We start from the raw sequence: 15,518 nt of genomic DNA, 5'->3' as shown, positions 1-15,518 counted from the left end.
GTCTTTTAACTCTGTCCTACAATTCTGCGCAAGAACAGAGAAAGCATACGGTTGCAGTATTGAGGCCAGAATGTAGCTTCTTAAAATTATGTTTTAAATCTTGGCTGAACATCATTTTTGATAGTGTAGTTCACTGTTGATGTCTATTGGTAACCAGGCAGTCCCCACTCCTCCACATGAGAGGCGGAGGCTAATCTGGTGAACTGGATTTGTTTCCCGACTCCTACACACTCCCTTGGGCAAGTCACAGCTCTGTTAGAGCTCTCTCAGCCCCACCTACTTCATAGGGTATCTGTTGTGGGGAAGGGAAGGTGATTGTAAGCCGGTTTTAGTCTCCCTTAAGTGGTAGAGAAAGTCAGCATATAAAAACCAACTCTTCTTCTTCCCCAGCCTATCTCACAGTGTTGTGAGGACAAAATGTGTGTGTTGGGGGGAGGGGGTGATTGGAGAACCAGGCAGGCTGCCCTGAGGAAGGGTGGGATAAAATGTATAGATAGATATTGGTGTGGTCGATATTCAGTGGCTGTATCACTCTTTTCCCATTACTGGAGCTAGCAGAACTGACATACATTACACGAAATGTGCTTTTAATTTGCATACACATAATTTGAACACATAATTCTGTTTTTATTGGTGCAGAATTCAGGCCATCTTGACGCCAAGTGTTGGTTCTTTTATAGTACTTTAGTATTTATTGTCTTCAGGTGATCTTAGCACCAAGTGTTGGTTCCTCTACTATTTTATTGTCTTCTGTTGTTATTGCATGGAGGATGCTCACCAGACAGATATGAAGCCAAATGCAAAGAGGGTTAATCTGATAATGTACACAAATTAATTATAATCCCTGCCCTTGATATAATATTGGTATACAACAGAGTCACACCAAGAAGAGTAATTATCTTCAATGCATGTGGTATTGAGACTTTTCGGTGTCTTGATGGGTGTTTGTTGAGATAGGTAGTAAAATGTGAAATCTCTGAAGGCCTCTGAGGTTGAGAAATCACTGCTGAAATTATTCAAAGAAAGAATTATACATTATGGTTTTGTTTTTTACATTTAAATATGAAAAATGTGAGTGCAATAAATCTTTGTCTGTAAACATGTGTATTGTTCTTGTCAGAAAGCCAAGATTGGCTAACTCTGTGGCAGACCTAGATTTGTTCAACATAATATATACAAGAAGAAAATACTGTCCAAATTACTAAGAACAGTATGAATTAGTTCCCTACGCCTAAAAAGAAGTTGAAGCTAATTTTTCGTTAACACTTGTTTCCTCCTGTCATGTTTCCAAGCTGTTTTGGGAACTATTTTGACCAATGCCAATTCACATGCTGCAAAGTTCATACAACAGAGTTGCCAATCTCCAGGTGGTGGCTGGAGATCTCCCACCATTACAACTTATCTCCAGGCTACAGAGATCGAGTCACCTAGAAAAAATGGCCACTTTGGAAGGTGGACTCTATGGACTCTTTGACATCATACCCTATTGAAGTCCCTCCCCTCCCCCAACCCCACCTTCCTCTGGCTCCACCCCCAAAATCTCCAGGTATTTCCCCAACTATAACTGGCAGTCCTACATCACAAGGACTTTATATCAGACATGAAATGGGAGTTTTGTGCTTCCCATGCACACTTGGGCCTGATTCCGATGGTAACCAAGGCATATGAAGAGAAAGAGGCTCCCTGCTTCTTCCTTGCATCATTTTCACATCCTGAAAATGCCCCAAAGAGCTACTGTTTGCATTGGGGCAGTGGTTAGAGTGCTGGACCAGGAACTTGGAGACCTAGGTTCAAATCTTCACTCTGCTATGGAAAATTGCTGGATTACCTTGGGCCAATGACACACTCTCAGCCTAGCCTACCTCACTGGTTGTTGTGGGCATAAAATGGGTTAAAGGAGAACGATGTAAGCTATTCTGAGTCCCCACTGGGGAGAAAGGAAAGATATAAATGAAGTAAATAAATAGATAAATTTCCCCTACAGAACAAACAGCAGATACCCAGGGCAGTTTCAGAATGCATAAATAGTATTGGGGTGGCTGGAGCTAAAAGCTCTATATATGTTGCAGCCAGAATCATAATTGTCTCATGTGTGTCTGGGAGGCACAAAACTCCTATCACTCTAATGATACAATTAGCAGACTCTAGGACTTTGCAGCATGTGACTTGGCCCTTAAAAGTTAACATTGGGGTTGCGAAAGAGGAGGCCACTGAGGAGGCTCAGTGGCAGAGCCTCTGCTCGGCATGCAGAAGGTCCCAGGTTCAGTCCCCAGCATCTCCAGTTAAAGGGTCTAGGCAAGTAGGTGATGTGGAAGACCTCTGCCTGAGACCCTGGAGATAGGGTCCCTCTTTGCAACCGGCAGGAGATTTTGGGGGAGGAGCCTGAAGAGGGCAGGGTTTGGGGAGGGGAGGGACTTCAATGCCATAGAGTTAAATTGCCAAAGTGGCCATTTTTCTCCAGGTGATCCGATCTCTATCGGCTGGAGATCAGTTGAATTAGCAGGAGATCTCCTGCTACTACCTGGCAGTTGAGATAAATATGCACAAGTACTAAACTAGTCTGGCTGAGGTAAAGATAGTACAGGCTCTCAAATGATTGCAAAAAAACATGTATTGACGAATACAAAAGTGAAAGTGCTATGATGTGACAAAGGAAACTTATCAGCTCTAAAAACGGACTCAATACAAAATAGTAGCGGAGGCTACTTCGAAGACAACAATGATATGTACAGACTTGCGAGCCAACTGTAGTAAAGATCAATTCATATGCTTTAAATTCGAGTCAGAGAAACTCAGTGCTTAAGTCTCTTGTATCATAACAGAAGGCAGAAAAGGGAGATCGAAGTCGGAACGCCGTCCAGATGCTTTGCGTTTTCGCCGCCACCGGGGGGGCAGCTTCTTCAGCTCTCCGTGTGCAAGGAGGCGAAACTCCTACAAATGCATTAAAACATTTCAAAACACTCTCAAGAATGGTCTCGTTACTCATAAATATAACAGAGCTAATGTTAAACATTCCTAACAAACAATGGATACACATACATACCTTAACTGATTCAGTATAAGGCAGCTTCATGTGTGTTGTGCCTTTTAGTATAAGCCTAAGTTCTTCTTTGGTCCCTGGTCTCTAATGTTTTTGCTGTCTTTTGGCCCCAGCGGCGACACGGAAAAGTCCTATTGACAGCTGTCATCCTCAGTAATTTCTTCTAATTATTGTTATTGTTATTTTTGCCGAGTCGTATCGTATGAATAATTCATGAAAGATAATCCTTGTTCTCATGGCTCTTTTCTTTAATGAAATGTCTTCATTGGGATCCCATTATAAAAGGCTTCTTTCAGTGTGCAGTGATAACAAAGAGGATGAGGCGCAATTTGTGTAATCTAGTTAAATGGATCCCTTTGCCTGGGTTTAATAGTCTTCTGGATAAATGGTGATTGATTTCTTTTTTTCTTCTTAACATTAATCCTCTCTCTCTCTCTCTCCCCCTTTGTCAGAGCCACAAGCAACCTGCTGCCTTTATAGTTACCCAGCATCCTTTACCCAACACTGTACCCGATTTCTGGAGGCTGGTGTTTGATTACAACTGTTCCTCCATTGTGATGCTGAATGAAATGGATGCTGCACAAGTAGGTGGATCTTTGAGGATGCAGAGATATGCCCTTCCACTTACTTTCAGGCCTAGTCTAAATACTGTTGACCAAAAAAAAGAAAGAAAGAAAAAAAGATAGAAAATTGGATAAAGGCTTGCAAACTGATTGCTATCAATTGTACTTTCCTAAAAGGACACCACGTTCTATGTTAGTTAACAGAGCTATGTTAACTGTTCCCTGGCTTGTTGCTACTTATTGTCTTGGTCTTTGTCACATAGGAGAAATGCTAACTCAAAAACAGATTGTACCATGTAACCGTTACCAGAATCAAGTGATTATGAAGCTTTTCCTAGCCTATAACAATGCCACTTGATGGGGCCTTTATGCCACTTGTCGGTGCCACTTGATGGGGGATTTATGTTTGAATGCTCTTCCTCGCACATGCAGACACACCCCTCCCCTTGGGGGGCCAGGTCTCTGGCCGTACCTCCCGACCTGTCCCCCAGGGAGGAAATGGAGGGATCATCATCACAATGGGAAGTGACATTGCACATCAGCATGACACTCTAGGATTCACTCAAAACTCTATACCATAGAGTCTGGGTGAATGCTAGAGTGTTGTCCCAATGCAATGATATAACTTCTGGTTTTGAACCATATATGTCATTGTGCGTCAGTGCAATGCTGAATACCTTGTCCCCACCCTCCAAATTCTCCCACCAGGGTTTTGGCAAGGGGCAATACCCCTACCTCCTCCATATTCATGCGTATAGCAAAATAGCTCATTTGGAAGAAGGGTTAAGCCCGACCTTTGCTCTGACATGCTGGTTTTCTGTTTGCCTCTAACAAAACCAAAAGGAGAATATGGGCAAAATAGTTTCATAGAAATGTGTTTCCCCGAAGCAGCAGGACCAGAACTGCCTGACTGTAAATACTCAAAAGAGATATAAGGATTGATGGTCATGTTTAGCACCTGATACCTGAGGGAATCAGCTCCTTTGCAGGGTGTACTCAATGTTTACAGTTCCAGCTGCTGATCAAGATTTTTTTTTTTTAACATTATCTAGTGCCGGGGACTTTATTTCAAACTGTTCCTTCCCATTTGGCTGTCTACATCATATTTGTACTTATTGTTAGGGCACCTCCTGAATTTTAGATCGTATAAGCCTTTTACATTTTTTATAGCATTGTATTTTAATTTGACTGTTGTCCTTGTTGGTGGCCGCCCTGAGCCTGACTGTAGTTGGGAAAGGGTGGGGTACAAATCTAATAAAATAAAATAAATAAATAATATACATCCCTCTAGGAGATTATTTTTAGGTCCATTATGATAATGATGATTGCATGTTTTGGGGCGAAGGGTGAGAAGCCTGGACCAAAACTTCAGTTCATCCCTCCCTCCCCCATTGCCATCTTTATCCATGTTTTTATGTTATAGATAGATTATGCTCAAGAGTATCCAAAAGGTAACCATACCTACCCATTCTACTGAGTTTGATGTAAGTTTTGTTTCTGGGAAGGCATCTGAAAGTCTCCTGATCCAAAACTTAGCCAGGATTCTGGTGTTCCAAACTACCAGGTCATGTTTTAGAAGCAATGTCGATGTATTAGGAATTCTCTGTTGTTTTTCATTATTTCCAAATTTTGTATAGAAATTTGTTCATGCATAGTTTGCCATACGTTTAAGCTCTTCCCATTTGTTTGGGTCTTTTCCCACTCTTCACCAATACGTGCATGCTAAAACTCTTTTAAAAACCAGTCTTGATGGGGTAATGTATACAGTTTTGATCATTTTTGTGTGGCGTTTTACCAGTGTGATGGATATTAACGTGTACATATCAGATATATATATATATATATATATATATATATATATATATATATATATATATATATATATATATATATATATATATATATATATATATATATATATATGCCAGCATGGTGTAGTGGTTAAGAGCAGTGGTTTGTAGCTGTGGAGTCTGATCTGGAGAACCGGGTTTGATTCCTCACTCCTCCACATGAGCAGCGGAGGCTAATCTGGTGAACTGGATTCGTTTCCCCACTCCTACACACGAAGCCAGCTGGGTGACCTTGGGCAAGTCATGCTCTCTCAGCCTCACCTGCCTCACAGGGTGTCTGTTGTGGGGAGGGGAAGGGAAAGGTGATTGTAAGCCGGTTTGATTCTGCCTTAAGTGGTAGAGAAAGTCTGCATATAAAACCAACTCTTCTTCTTCTTTTTCTTCAGCGTGAAACAAAAGAACCTTGATGTGATCATTCTCATGATCACAGCAAGCTTTTTTTTTAACATGCACTGCCAATACAGAGGGTAAGAAAAGATGTAAATGAATTGGCGGTGCCTTCTCCAATTCCAGAATGAATATTAGAAAAATCTCCTACTCAAATTTGAAATGAGGAGAACATGGCACAGAGTGAAAATCTGGAGTAGTAAGAAATTAATGGGGAAATTAATGGGTGGAGTCCTTGTCTTTGGAGGTCTTTAAGCAGAGGTTGGATGGCCATCTGTCGGGAGTGCTTTGATTGAGGGATCCTGCATGGCAAGGGGTTGGACTGGATGGCCCTTGTGGTCTTTTCCAACCTTGTGTGATTTTGTGATTTGTGTGATTTTGTAAAATTCCATAAATTCCATTAATGGGGAAAATTCCTGGGGAGGGGCTGTGGCTCAGTGTTAGGGCATCTGCTTGGCATGCAGAAGTTCCCCGGTTCAATCCCTGGCATCTCCAGTTAAAGGGGTTAGGCAAGTAGGTGACCTCTGCCTGAGACCCTGAGAGCTGCTGCCAGTCTGAGTATACAATACTGACTTTGATGGACCAAGGGTCTTATTCAGTATGAGGCAGCTTAATGTGTTCCACTCATTCCTAATATTTTCCTTTCAGGTTTTTCAATTGTCCATTCTTCTTTTTATTTATTTCCTTTTTCTCCACAACCAGCTCTGTATGCAGTACTGGCCAGAGAAGACATCCTGTTGTTATGGGCCAATCCAAGTGGAGTTCGTTTCTGCTGACATAGATGAAGATATCATCAATAGGATATTCCGGATTTGCAACATGGCAAGGGTATGCAGATTCATTTTCCTCTGAGATTTCCAAGTGTCCCTGGACTTGCCCACCATGGAGCCTTTTTAAAAAAAAAAAATTACTCTATGAGAAGGGGGTCGAAGAAGAATGGTACAGTCCTTCTATCTGGGATGGTTGTCATCTTACACTGAGCTTTGGGAGGGACTCACATGACGTGGTGAGGGAGGTAGGGACACCCGCCTAGCCAGCTAGATTAGCTGAATCAATCCTGGTGATCAATGAGGTAACAGATGTCACAGCCAAATAGCCCTCACATCCATGGGGAAGGGATTGTTTAGCTCTGTCAGAGCTGCAATTAATATCTGTGATGCAGACTAAAAATAAATGTATGGCCTGTTCTGTCCATGCACAATTTTTTAAATAGAGTGTGATCTACTTAGTACTTTTTTTGATTAAAAGTGTTCTAGTGTTTGATGATTATGCTTATAATTGACAAGTCAATCAAGACACATTCCTGCACACATACTATCATATTCAAAAACGACAAAATGGATATTAGTATTAAAAGCATAAATATTGAACTTTTCCTGTTGTTTAGAATTGTAGAAAAAATGTATTATCTTGAAGAAGTGAATGGTCAGGGAATGAAAGACTAAGAAAAATTAGTAGGCTTTTATTACAAGATTCTTGCCACTTGCAATTTCTCTTCCACAGGATTCTTAGCTCCCTATCTATTTACTTGACCCTACCCTTTTGTCTCCAGTGGTAACCCATTCATGAAAATGTCAGATCCTTGTTGCATCTCATCACTCATAAAGCTGCATATGGAGGAGAAATGTCCAGAGTGCTTATTAAGATTCCCTAAATAATCATGCCAAAAATCTTGTAATGCCAATGGCAAAGGTAACCTTGACACTCAACCACCTTCAGAATAATTTCACAATTAAGCAATAGTTCTTGTCTGTTAAAATGTGATCCTATTGGGGCTCAGGAGAAACAACTAGTGTATAAATCTGCTTCTGTTGCCAAGAACTGAGCCTCTGAAAATATTTGCTCATGCTATTCAAGAAAGCATTTGTTGATGTGCTTAAGCTACCAAAAACAAAACAAAACAAAAAGCTCTGAGGAATGTCCCCCATATGATTCCCTGCCTTTCCAGTTGCTGGTTATGAAAGACTTCACTGGCCTCCTCTTGAGCTGGCACAAATTCTGTAGCTGAAGTGGGGGGGGGGGACACAAATGTTCCATCAGTTCTTCTGATATTACTGAAGGATTTATTGGTCTGCATTTCTTTCCTGTTAAAGTGTCAACTGAGATAAACTCCTTTCAGTGAGAGCTTCTCTGTTATGTATATATATGAGGTTTCTATGATTCTCTTTGGTCATATCACGTGTTCATTTAAAAAAATACTCAAAGAATGATCAACAAAGTACTTTAGCTAGCTTACTTATACATATTGACCAGCATAATCCCATTAACTGAACTCATAAATTAATTGGTTTGCAATTACAGTTACATACACTCACAATTGTTGTATCTTAATTGGGATCTTCCTGCAATTAATATGCATATTGTGAATGTTGTTGGTATAAATAAAGTCATGGTATTTTTGATAATACATGGACATTTTCTTATTGGATCTTCTCACGTTCCCACAAATATGTAATTCTTTTTCTTAGCCCCAAGATGGGTACCGTATTGTTCAGCATTTGCAGTACATTGGCTGGCCAGCATATAGAGACATACCTCCTTCCAAACGCTCTCTATTGAAGGTTGTCAGGCGACTAGAGAAATGGCAGGAGCAGTATGATGGGCGAGATGGCCGAACCGTAGTCCATTGCTTGTACGTACTTCATTTCCTTTGTTTTCTGTGCTAAATATTGGTTACACATGAAAAATCGAGTTGCAAAAGAACTAGAAAGAACTGCAATAGAATTATACTTTTGTGAACCTACATGTGTTCGTTGTTCAGATGGAAAACCATACACTGAGTCTGAAATATATGTAGAGGTGTACTGCCGACTCAAATGTGTGGATTTAGTAATGATGCCAGATTTAGAAATTAGGAGGGCTTGCAATGACAAGAATTTGCTATCCTTAAGGTCATTATGAGCTGAGCCCACTCAATTTCAGTGGGCCCTCTGTGTATCCATAAACAAAAGGTTTTCTGGATCGTCGGGGCTTGTAGCTTGTTAGTGCCTGACTTCTGCACCGTTTCACACATTACGCTAAGGCAGACTCGGATCTGCCTCCAGGTGAGCCTATCCTGTTGGGGGGGGGGGAACTGTGGCTCAGTTCGTAGAACATCTCCTTGGCATGCAGAAGGTCCAAGGTTCAATCCCCAGCATCTCCAGTTAAAGGGACTAGGCAAGTAGGTGGTGTGAAAGACCTCTGCCTGAGACCCTGGAGAGCCACTGCCGGTCTGAGTAGACAATACTGACTTTGATGGACCAAGGGTCTACAATTCTTCACATGTGTTCATATGTGTTCCTTCCCCAACACACGTCAGTGATCCCCAACAGGGTGCACCTGAGTTCATTGGCACCCATGGATGGATTTCCAGATGCCCATTTGTTTCTTCTTCAAAGCATATAACCCACAGAACAAATAGCCAGGCCTGGTTTTCCACCACCTCATTGGACAGGAGGCACTTTAGAAACACCCAGAAGTCATTGTTTTTGTGTTTGCTTGGAGTACCCATTTAAAAACAGCTGCCTTGTACATAGGAGATTGCTAACATTCTGTGATTGGCCCCAATACCCCATGGCAGCCATTTTGTTACTGGGACCCACCCTGCATTCTCAAAATTCCAAGTGCCTATAGGTTCTGACAAGATTGGAGACCCCTGACGTATCTGATAGCAGCTGTAGTGACAGGAAACGTTTAGAGGAGGCACCCTTTGGAGCATCTATTATTCTAAATGGCAAAGAACTCTGAAACAACAGTATCCCAGACACCAGAAAGGCTTGGACATGGAGTTGCCCAGGAGACCTGATTAATGAGTTGGATTATTAGACACTATGGAAACCCCAGGGGATCATGCCTAGGATGCTGTCATGAGAATGCTCAGCAGCTTCCTATGCAAAAGCAGCCTAGGAACATGTAGTTTCCAGCTTCCCAGATGACTTACTAAGTACACCAGCCCTTCAGAAAACATTTTTCAGGATCACTGATCCTTGTAATACTGCCATTTCAGTGTTTTATGTCCTAAGGCTTAATGGAAACCCTGCACAAAGGCCTTCTATGCGGCTCCCAAGTCACTGCTGCCAGCAAGCCAGTTTTAAAGAAAGGGATGAGACAGAGAGGCAGGGTGATGGGGGAAGGTATTTAGGCTCTGCCACATGGTTGATGTGATAAAGTTTGAACTTTGAAACATGACATAATCTGAGCATTGCAAAGAGAAATAAAAGGGCCACACCAGTAGAATTCTGTAGAATTTATGTTCATTTGAAAGACTATTGCAATAATTGCAGATTCCCCTGAGGAAGCCCTTTGGGAAGAGCATGTAGAGAGTTTCTATTCTGAGTAATATTTTTTAACTTATTTTGCACCATTGGCCTTGGCCTTATTTTTATCTCCTAGCATGGTTTAGTGGTTAAGAGCAGTGGTTTGGAGCAGTGGACTCCAATCTGGCGAAACAAGTTTGATTCCCCACTCCTCCACATGAGCAGCAGATGCTAATCTGGTGAACCGGATTGGTTTCCCCACTCCTACACATGAAGCCAGCTGGGTGACCATGGGCTAGTCACAGCTCTCTTAGAGCTCTCTCAGCCCCACCAACCTCACAGGGAGGGGGAAGGGAAGGTGATTGTTTGATCCTTCCTTAAGTGGTAGAGAAAGTTAGCATATAAAAACCAACCCTCCTCCTCCTTTTCCTCCTCCTCCTGTCTGAGCATTGAACATAACTCATTATTAGCCAAGCCCATTCCAAAGAGATATTTCTCCTGTCAATTACCTACTGTGTCCCTAAAGCAAATTCCTTTGTACCCAACATTTGTTATTGATTATTCTGTAAAAAAAATCCAGCCTTTCACATATTACCCGATAGATCATTTGCTTTGATCACATACCCACATAAAGGAAGATATTAGATTCCTGAAAGAATCTTTGGTTTCTGGTATTAGAATACCAGTGACCGGTTATATTCAGTCCCAGGTATTTTTCTGACTTGGTGGCCTTGCCATTCTTTCATGAACCTCTTGAGATCTTCAGCCAACAGAAAATTGCTTGCCTTTATTAATTGCCTATTCCCCTTTGTTCATAGGAATGGTGGTGGCCGCAGCGGCACCTTCTGTGCCATATGCAGTGTGTGTGAAATGATCCAGCAGCAAAACATCATCGATGTGTTCCACATAGTGAAAACCTTACGGAACAACAAGTCCAACATGGTGGAGACACTGGTAAGCAGAACAGGTGACAGGTACTTTCAGGCGTGGGGGGGAGGTGTAGACACCTTAAAGGACAATCATTGTTGTCCCACTGCGGCCCCATGGGCTAAGCGGCCCCGTCAGAAAGGAGGTCAATGAATACACACAGACAATGATTTATTGGGTAAACAAAGGACACAGCTTTACTGATTACAACAGAAGGAGCATTGGCGAGACATAAGGGGCGGATCCACACATCGGCTGACCATCCTGTCATTCGATAGATCGAATATTTCAGACTGCCTCTTTAGACTAGTTTGGCTTCAGATGCCGAACAGGTTTTTTGGGGGTTTTTTTGGGCGGGGGGACAGGTGTAGACACCTTAAAGGGCAATCATAGTTCTCCCATTTTTAATGGACGGTTGAGCCATTTTTAAACCACTTTTCTTCCAAGTTTGATGGCTGGTGTGCTTTTGAATCACAGCAAATTACTGTTTGAAAGGTCTACAACACTTCTGAAAGCACATTTTAATACCAGGAGGCAATTTCAGGGGAAGGTCTCTCTGCCCTGCTGTTGGGCCTCCAGAGGAACTTGTTGGCCACTGTGTAAGACATGATGCTGGACTAGACGTACCACTGATCTGATCCCACAGGGCGCTTCTTATGTTCTTAATTTTCATGCTAATTTTTCTTGCCCATTCCCCCCCTTTTTTAAGGTACTGCAGTTTATTGCTGTATCTCTATATTGCAGTTTAGCAAAGCGAGGTAATGAGAAAGAAAGAAACTGGTCCGTCAGTTCATCTCTTTTAAAAAACACTTTTGATATTGTGCAAAAACATCAAAAATATTTTAAAGGTGGGTGCTGTGGAAAAATGCAATGCCATCTGAAATACATAGTTCCATGTATGTTTTGCGTATGGTAATATTTGCTATCTGAGAGGAAAATTCCACCGTGCATAGAAAAGAATCGGGGCAGAAATTGATTTGAATCAGAATAATGTCACAGTGTGAAAGCACTCTCGGTGGGGGTATATACAAATAAGATCAGCTTCCTCTTGGATTCATCTGTAGTTTGAGGTGAAATTTGCATGACTGCCAATTTGATGTTCAATTCCTTCACATCTATGTCAGTTTTTAATTGTGGAGTGTTATTTAAACAAAGATACTAGAGTGCAGTTGTCTATATAGGCCTTGGAAGTAATCCAGAGGGGCTTGATATTTATAAAAATGTACTTTTGTACTGGTTATTTGTTTCAAAAAGCACATGAAATATATCAGCTGCAAATGAATGCTTTTTTAAAAAATAGCCCACTGACTATAATTGTAAATGAGTTGAGATATAAAACAATATGACCATATCTGCTGTAACATTGCCTTCATAAAATTCATGTTATATAACATATGTTGTTAGTCCTTTGACTGCTATGCATGTCCGTGCAGTATTGGCTCCTCATAGAATAGAAATTTGTATGCAGAACAGATACTATGGGTTATTTTTTCAAGGAAGTCAAGGTTTTCTTTTAAGGCCCAACTATTTTTTTTTAAATCTTCTATGTTGCTTTTTGAAGGGATTTAGAAGTTAGGGTTTAAAACACACAGAGACAAAGTGGCAATAGAAATGAATCGGGGTGGGTGGACATAATGGCCATGCATTCATTTTTCTGCTGAGCTTATGTTCCACATCTTCTGTATGGAGTGTGGTGTCCAAATGTGGATTCCCTGCATGTACATCAGCACCATTGTGTAAAAGATATGGATTCTAAATATACATGCTGAAGTTGAAAGCATCCCTTTTTCTGACATTGTTCTCTCTCTCTCTCTCCCTCTCTCTCTCTTTCTCTCTCAGGAACAGTATAAATTTGTATATGAGGTTGCACTGGAATACTTGAGTTCATTTTAGCTCGTGAGGGCTGGGAGCGTACCAGATTCCAAAAGCCTTGATGTTTGAAGGATGCCGGTTCCCCACTCATTTAAAAGGAATAATGAGGTGAAGAGAGTAAAGCTCTTCACCTTTGAGTGAGAGACTGGGTCAGTTTTCAGTGCAGCTGGAAGGAGGAGAGATCTGCTGCCATCTGCTTTCTACAGGAGCCTCTCTTCCCTTTTTAAACAGCCCATGATACAAACTGGCAAAGCAGGAGGCAGGCTGGAAGACTCTGCTTTCTAATCCCTTCTGACCGCTTCTCTCTGCCATTTTGGATGTGCATTTTTGTTTCTCCTTGAGTACAGAAGAAAAAAAAATACTGGGATAATCCACCGACTTTTAGCTCCTCTTTCTATTTCCCACAAATCCTCACTTTATGTTTTTAATTTCATATGTCAGCCATTTGGCAAAGGAGGAAGGCTTCAGTGGACACAGTGAAGCTTTCAGCACAGTAAGCCGTTGTGATCCCTTTTTCAAATGAAAAGGCCGCCGCCATGAAGCTGTAATTTTCTATCTGCTGCCGTCGTCCCTTGATTTAGAAGCCAGCCATGGAACCAAGAAGCTGCTGTGAATTTTCGGCCTCAGACGCTAAACAGTGCTGCTAGATTTCCAATATTGTGCATGGGGTTGGTTACATCTTAATGGTTCATATTAGCTGCAGCTCTGGTAAAGCAATTATGTAATGTCACACTTCCTGGATGGAGAACACCCTAAAATGTCATGTTTCAAACTATTATTGTTCTTTGGTTTGTAATGAAGCTAATTTCATTTTACCTTTAAGTATTTGTTTGTGTGCAGTGTCTCTTTAAAAAGAGGTTGAAATGGAAGGATGGTCTTAAAATGTTTGCCAGTATTACAATCTCTTCAATATTGTAATACTGTATTTTCCAGTATTACAATGTATTTCTCCACCATCCATTTGCCTTTCTATAAGGGCCAGTTGTGTCATGCAGTGTGGGATAATCCAGCTGGTAGGGTCCTCATAAACAGGGTTGGTTGATGTGATAAAAGGCACCTAGTCTATAAGAATAGATAATAGCAGTTTACCACCTTCATATTAACCACATCTGTATGAAAACTCAATATGAGTGTGGTATAGACAAGTTTACTTGCAGTTTAGGCTGCCAATCAAAATTCTCAAAACAAGTGGTGCGATGAAGCTGTAGTATTCCACCTTAACAGCACACAGGAGATGTTAAATTTCTTCAGAGTTGTCATGGCTCAATATATAGCGGATTGCCTAAAATTAAGTATGGTGTTCTCAGACGGCTCTCCAGCAATGAAATTCCTAAATGGTACATTGTAAAATGGTGGTGATGAAAGTTGTGTCTCTTCACAGAAAAGATTTGTCACTTATACAAAAAAAAAGTGTGTCAACAGTCCCATACTCTTCACCTCCAACATGAGAATCAATTTGCCTTTCAAAAGAAGAAAATTTTAGGTAGAAAAGTAAGGAAGCATGCCCAAAGAGGGTAGATAGTGGGATAAGATCAACGTTATATTTTACAGAATATTCTGTGAAGTTCCAAGATGCTGTTCTTGAACATCAGACGATTTGTCTCAAGCCAACAGTTAAATTTTGGAGCTGCAGAACCACTTGTAAACTGCTTAATATGAAGTGGCTGATATCGGTGTAATTGTGAACCATAAAATCCTGCTGAAATGAAGTAGCTATTACAATGTTTGCTATTATTTTTTTAGCCATCGTTTGCTTAGCCAACTGGTTTCTTTAGAATGTTGTATGGAGCAAAAAACAACAATGGATTCATCTTGTTTAGGTGAACCTTCATGTTTCTCTGCATGAGGAGGTCATTGTGCAAGATTCAGTGACCCGAATCTGACATGTGACAAATGAAATTAGCTGAAAGTTGCTATTACTTTTGAGTTATAGCAGGTCCCAAGAACCCTTCACCCAGATCCAAATCACATTCCAGCTTTTGGTCATTACTAGAATGCATACCATAGATTTGGGATATGCTAGCACTGAATAGTTGGGACCCATTCCTGCAACAGTGGTTCTGAAGCTTTTGCAACCCCAATTTTGTTCATTATTCCATGAGGCCATTGGCTGTCCCGTGTTTCATGATTACCACTCCAAAGCACAGATGTGTCTCCAAGGAGGGGAGAAAATGTAAGCCACTGTTTCCATTGCACATGAATGAGTTGCAATTGGCTTATCTGAGCAACAGCTTTCATATGCAATAATTATCTCAAACCTGGTGCCTCTTCAAGTCATTTATCACATTAGCAAATATATGCTGGAAACTAAAAATCATGGATATTTACCACAGCTTAGTCACCACAGCTAGAAAGATGTCGCCTGTATGCATGCTCCTCTGTGATTATTCCTCAGTGTGTTCTATTTTCCACAAATCCTTTCACTGATGGCAACAACAAACAACATATACAGGGAGGCTAGGTTGATTTCTGTTGTGCTACCTAACAGCGCAATCCTAAGGGGGGAGGATCAGCTTAGGAGCTGTTGTGACCCTGCATAGGTGTAAGTGCCCATTTATCCCATGATAATGGGCACTTACACCAGTACTGGGGTATTTCCGCTGGTGCCTGTGCGCCACGGAACTGGACCGGCCTCCCCCGCCAG

At 41.3% G+C, this 15,518-nt stretch overlaps 1 protein-coding gene across 1 annotated transcript in view; it reads left to right on the top strand.

Annotated features, from left to right (window-relative positions):
* PTPRT (protein tyrosine phosphatase receptor type T) overlaps positions 1-13,243 on the top strand; it is a 764,724-nt gene extending 751,481 nt beyond the window's left edge. Inside the window, exons 28-32 of the mRNA XM_056844110.1 lie at positions 3,493-3,624; positions 6,543-6,668; positions 8,309-8,472; positions 10,894-11,029; positions 12,842-13,243. Of these exons, the coding sequence (XP_056700088.1) occupies positions 3,493-3,624; positions 6,543-6,668; positions 8,309-8,472; positions 10,894-11,029; positions 12,842-12,895 (612 nt within the window). The 3' untranslated portion in view covers positions 12,896-13,243. The remainder of the gene's footprint in view (positions 1-3,492; positions 3,625-6,542; positions 6,669-8,308; positions 8,473-10,893; positions 11,030-12,841) is intronic.
* The last annotated feature ends 2,275 nt before the right edge of the window (positions 13,244-15,518 follow it).

This window comes from Euleptes europaea, chromosome 2 (genome assembly GCF_029931775.1).
Source record: "Euleptes europaea isolate rEulEur1 chromosome 2, rEulEur1.hap1, whole genome shotgun sequence".
Classification (NCBI taxonomy): domain Eukaryota; kingdom Metazoa; phylum Chordata; class Lepidosauria; order Squamata; family Sphaerodactylidae; genus Euleptes; species Euleptes europaea.
This window is presented reverse-complemented; position numbering and strand designations above follow the sequence as displayed.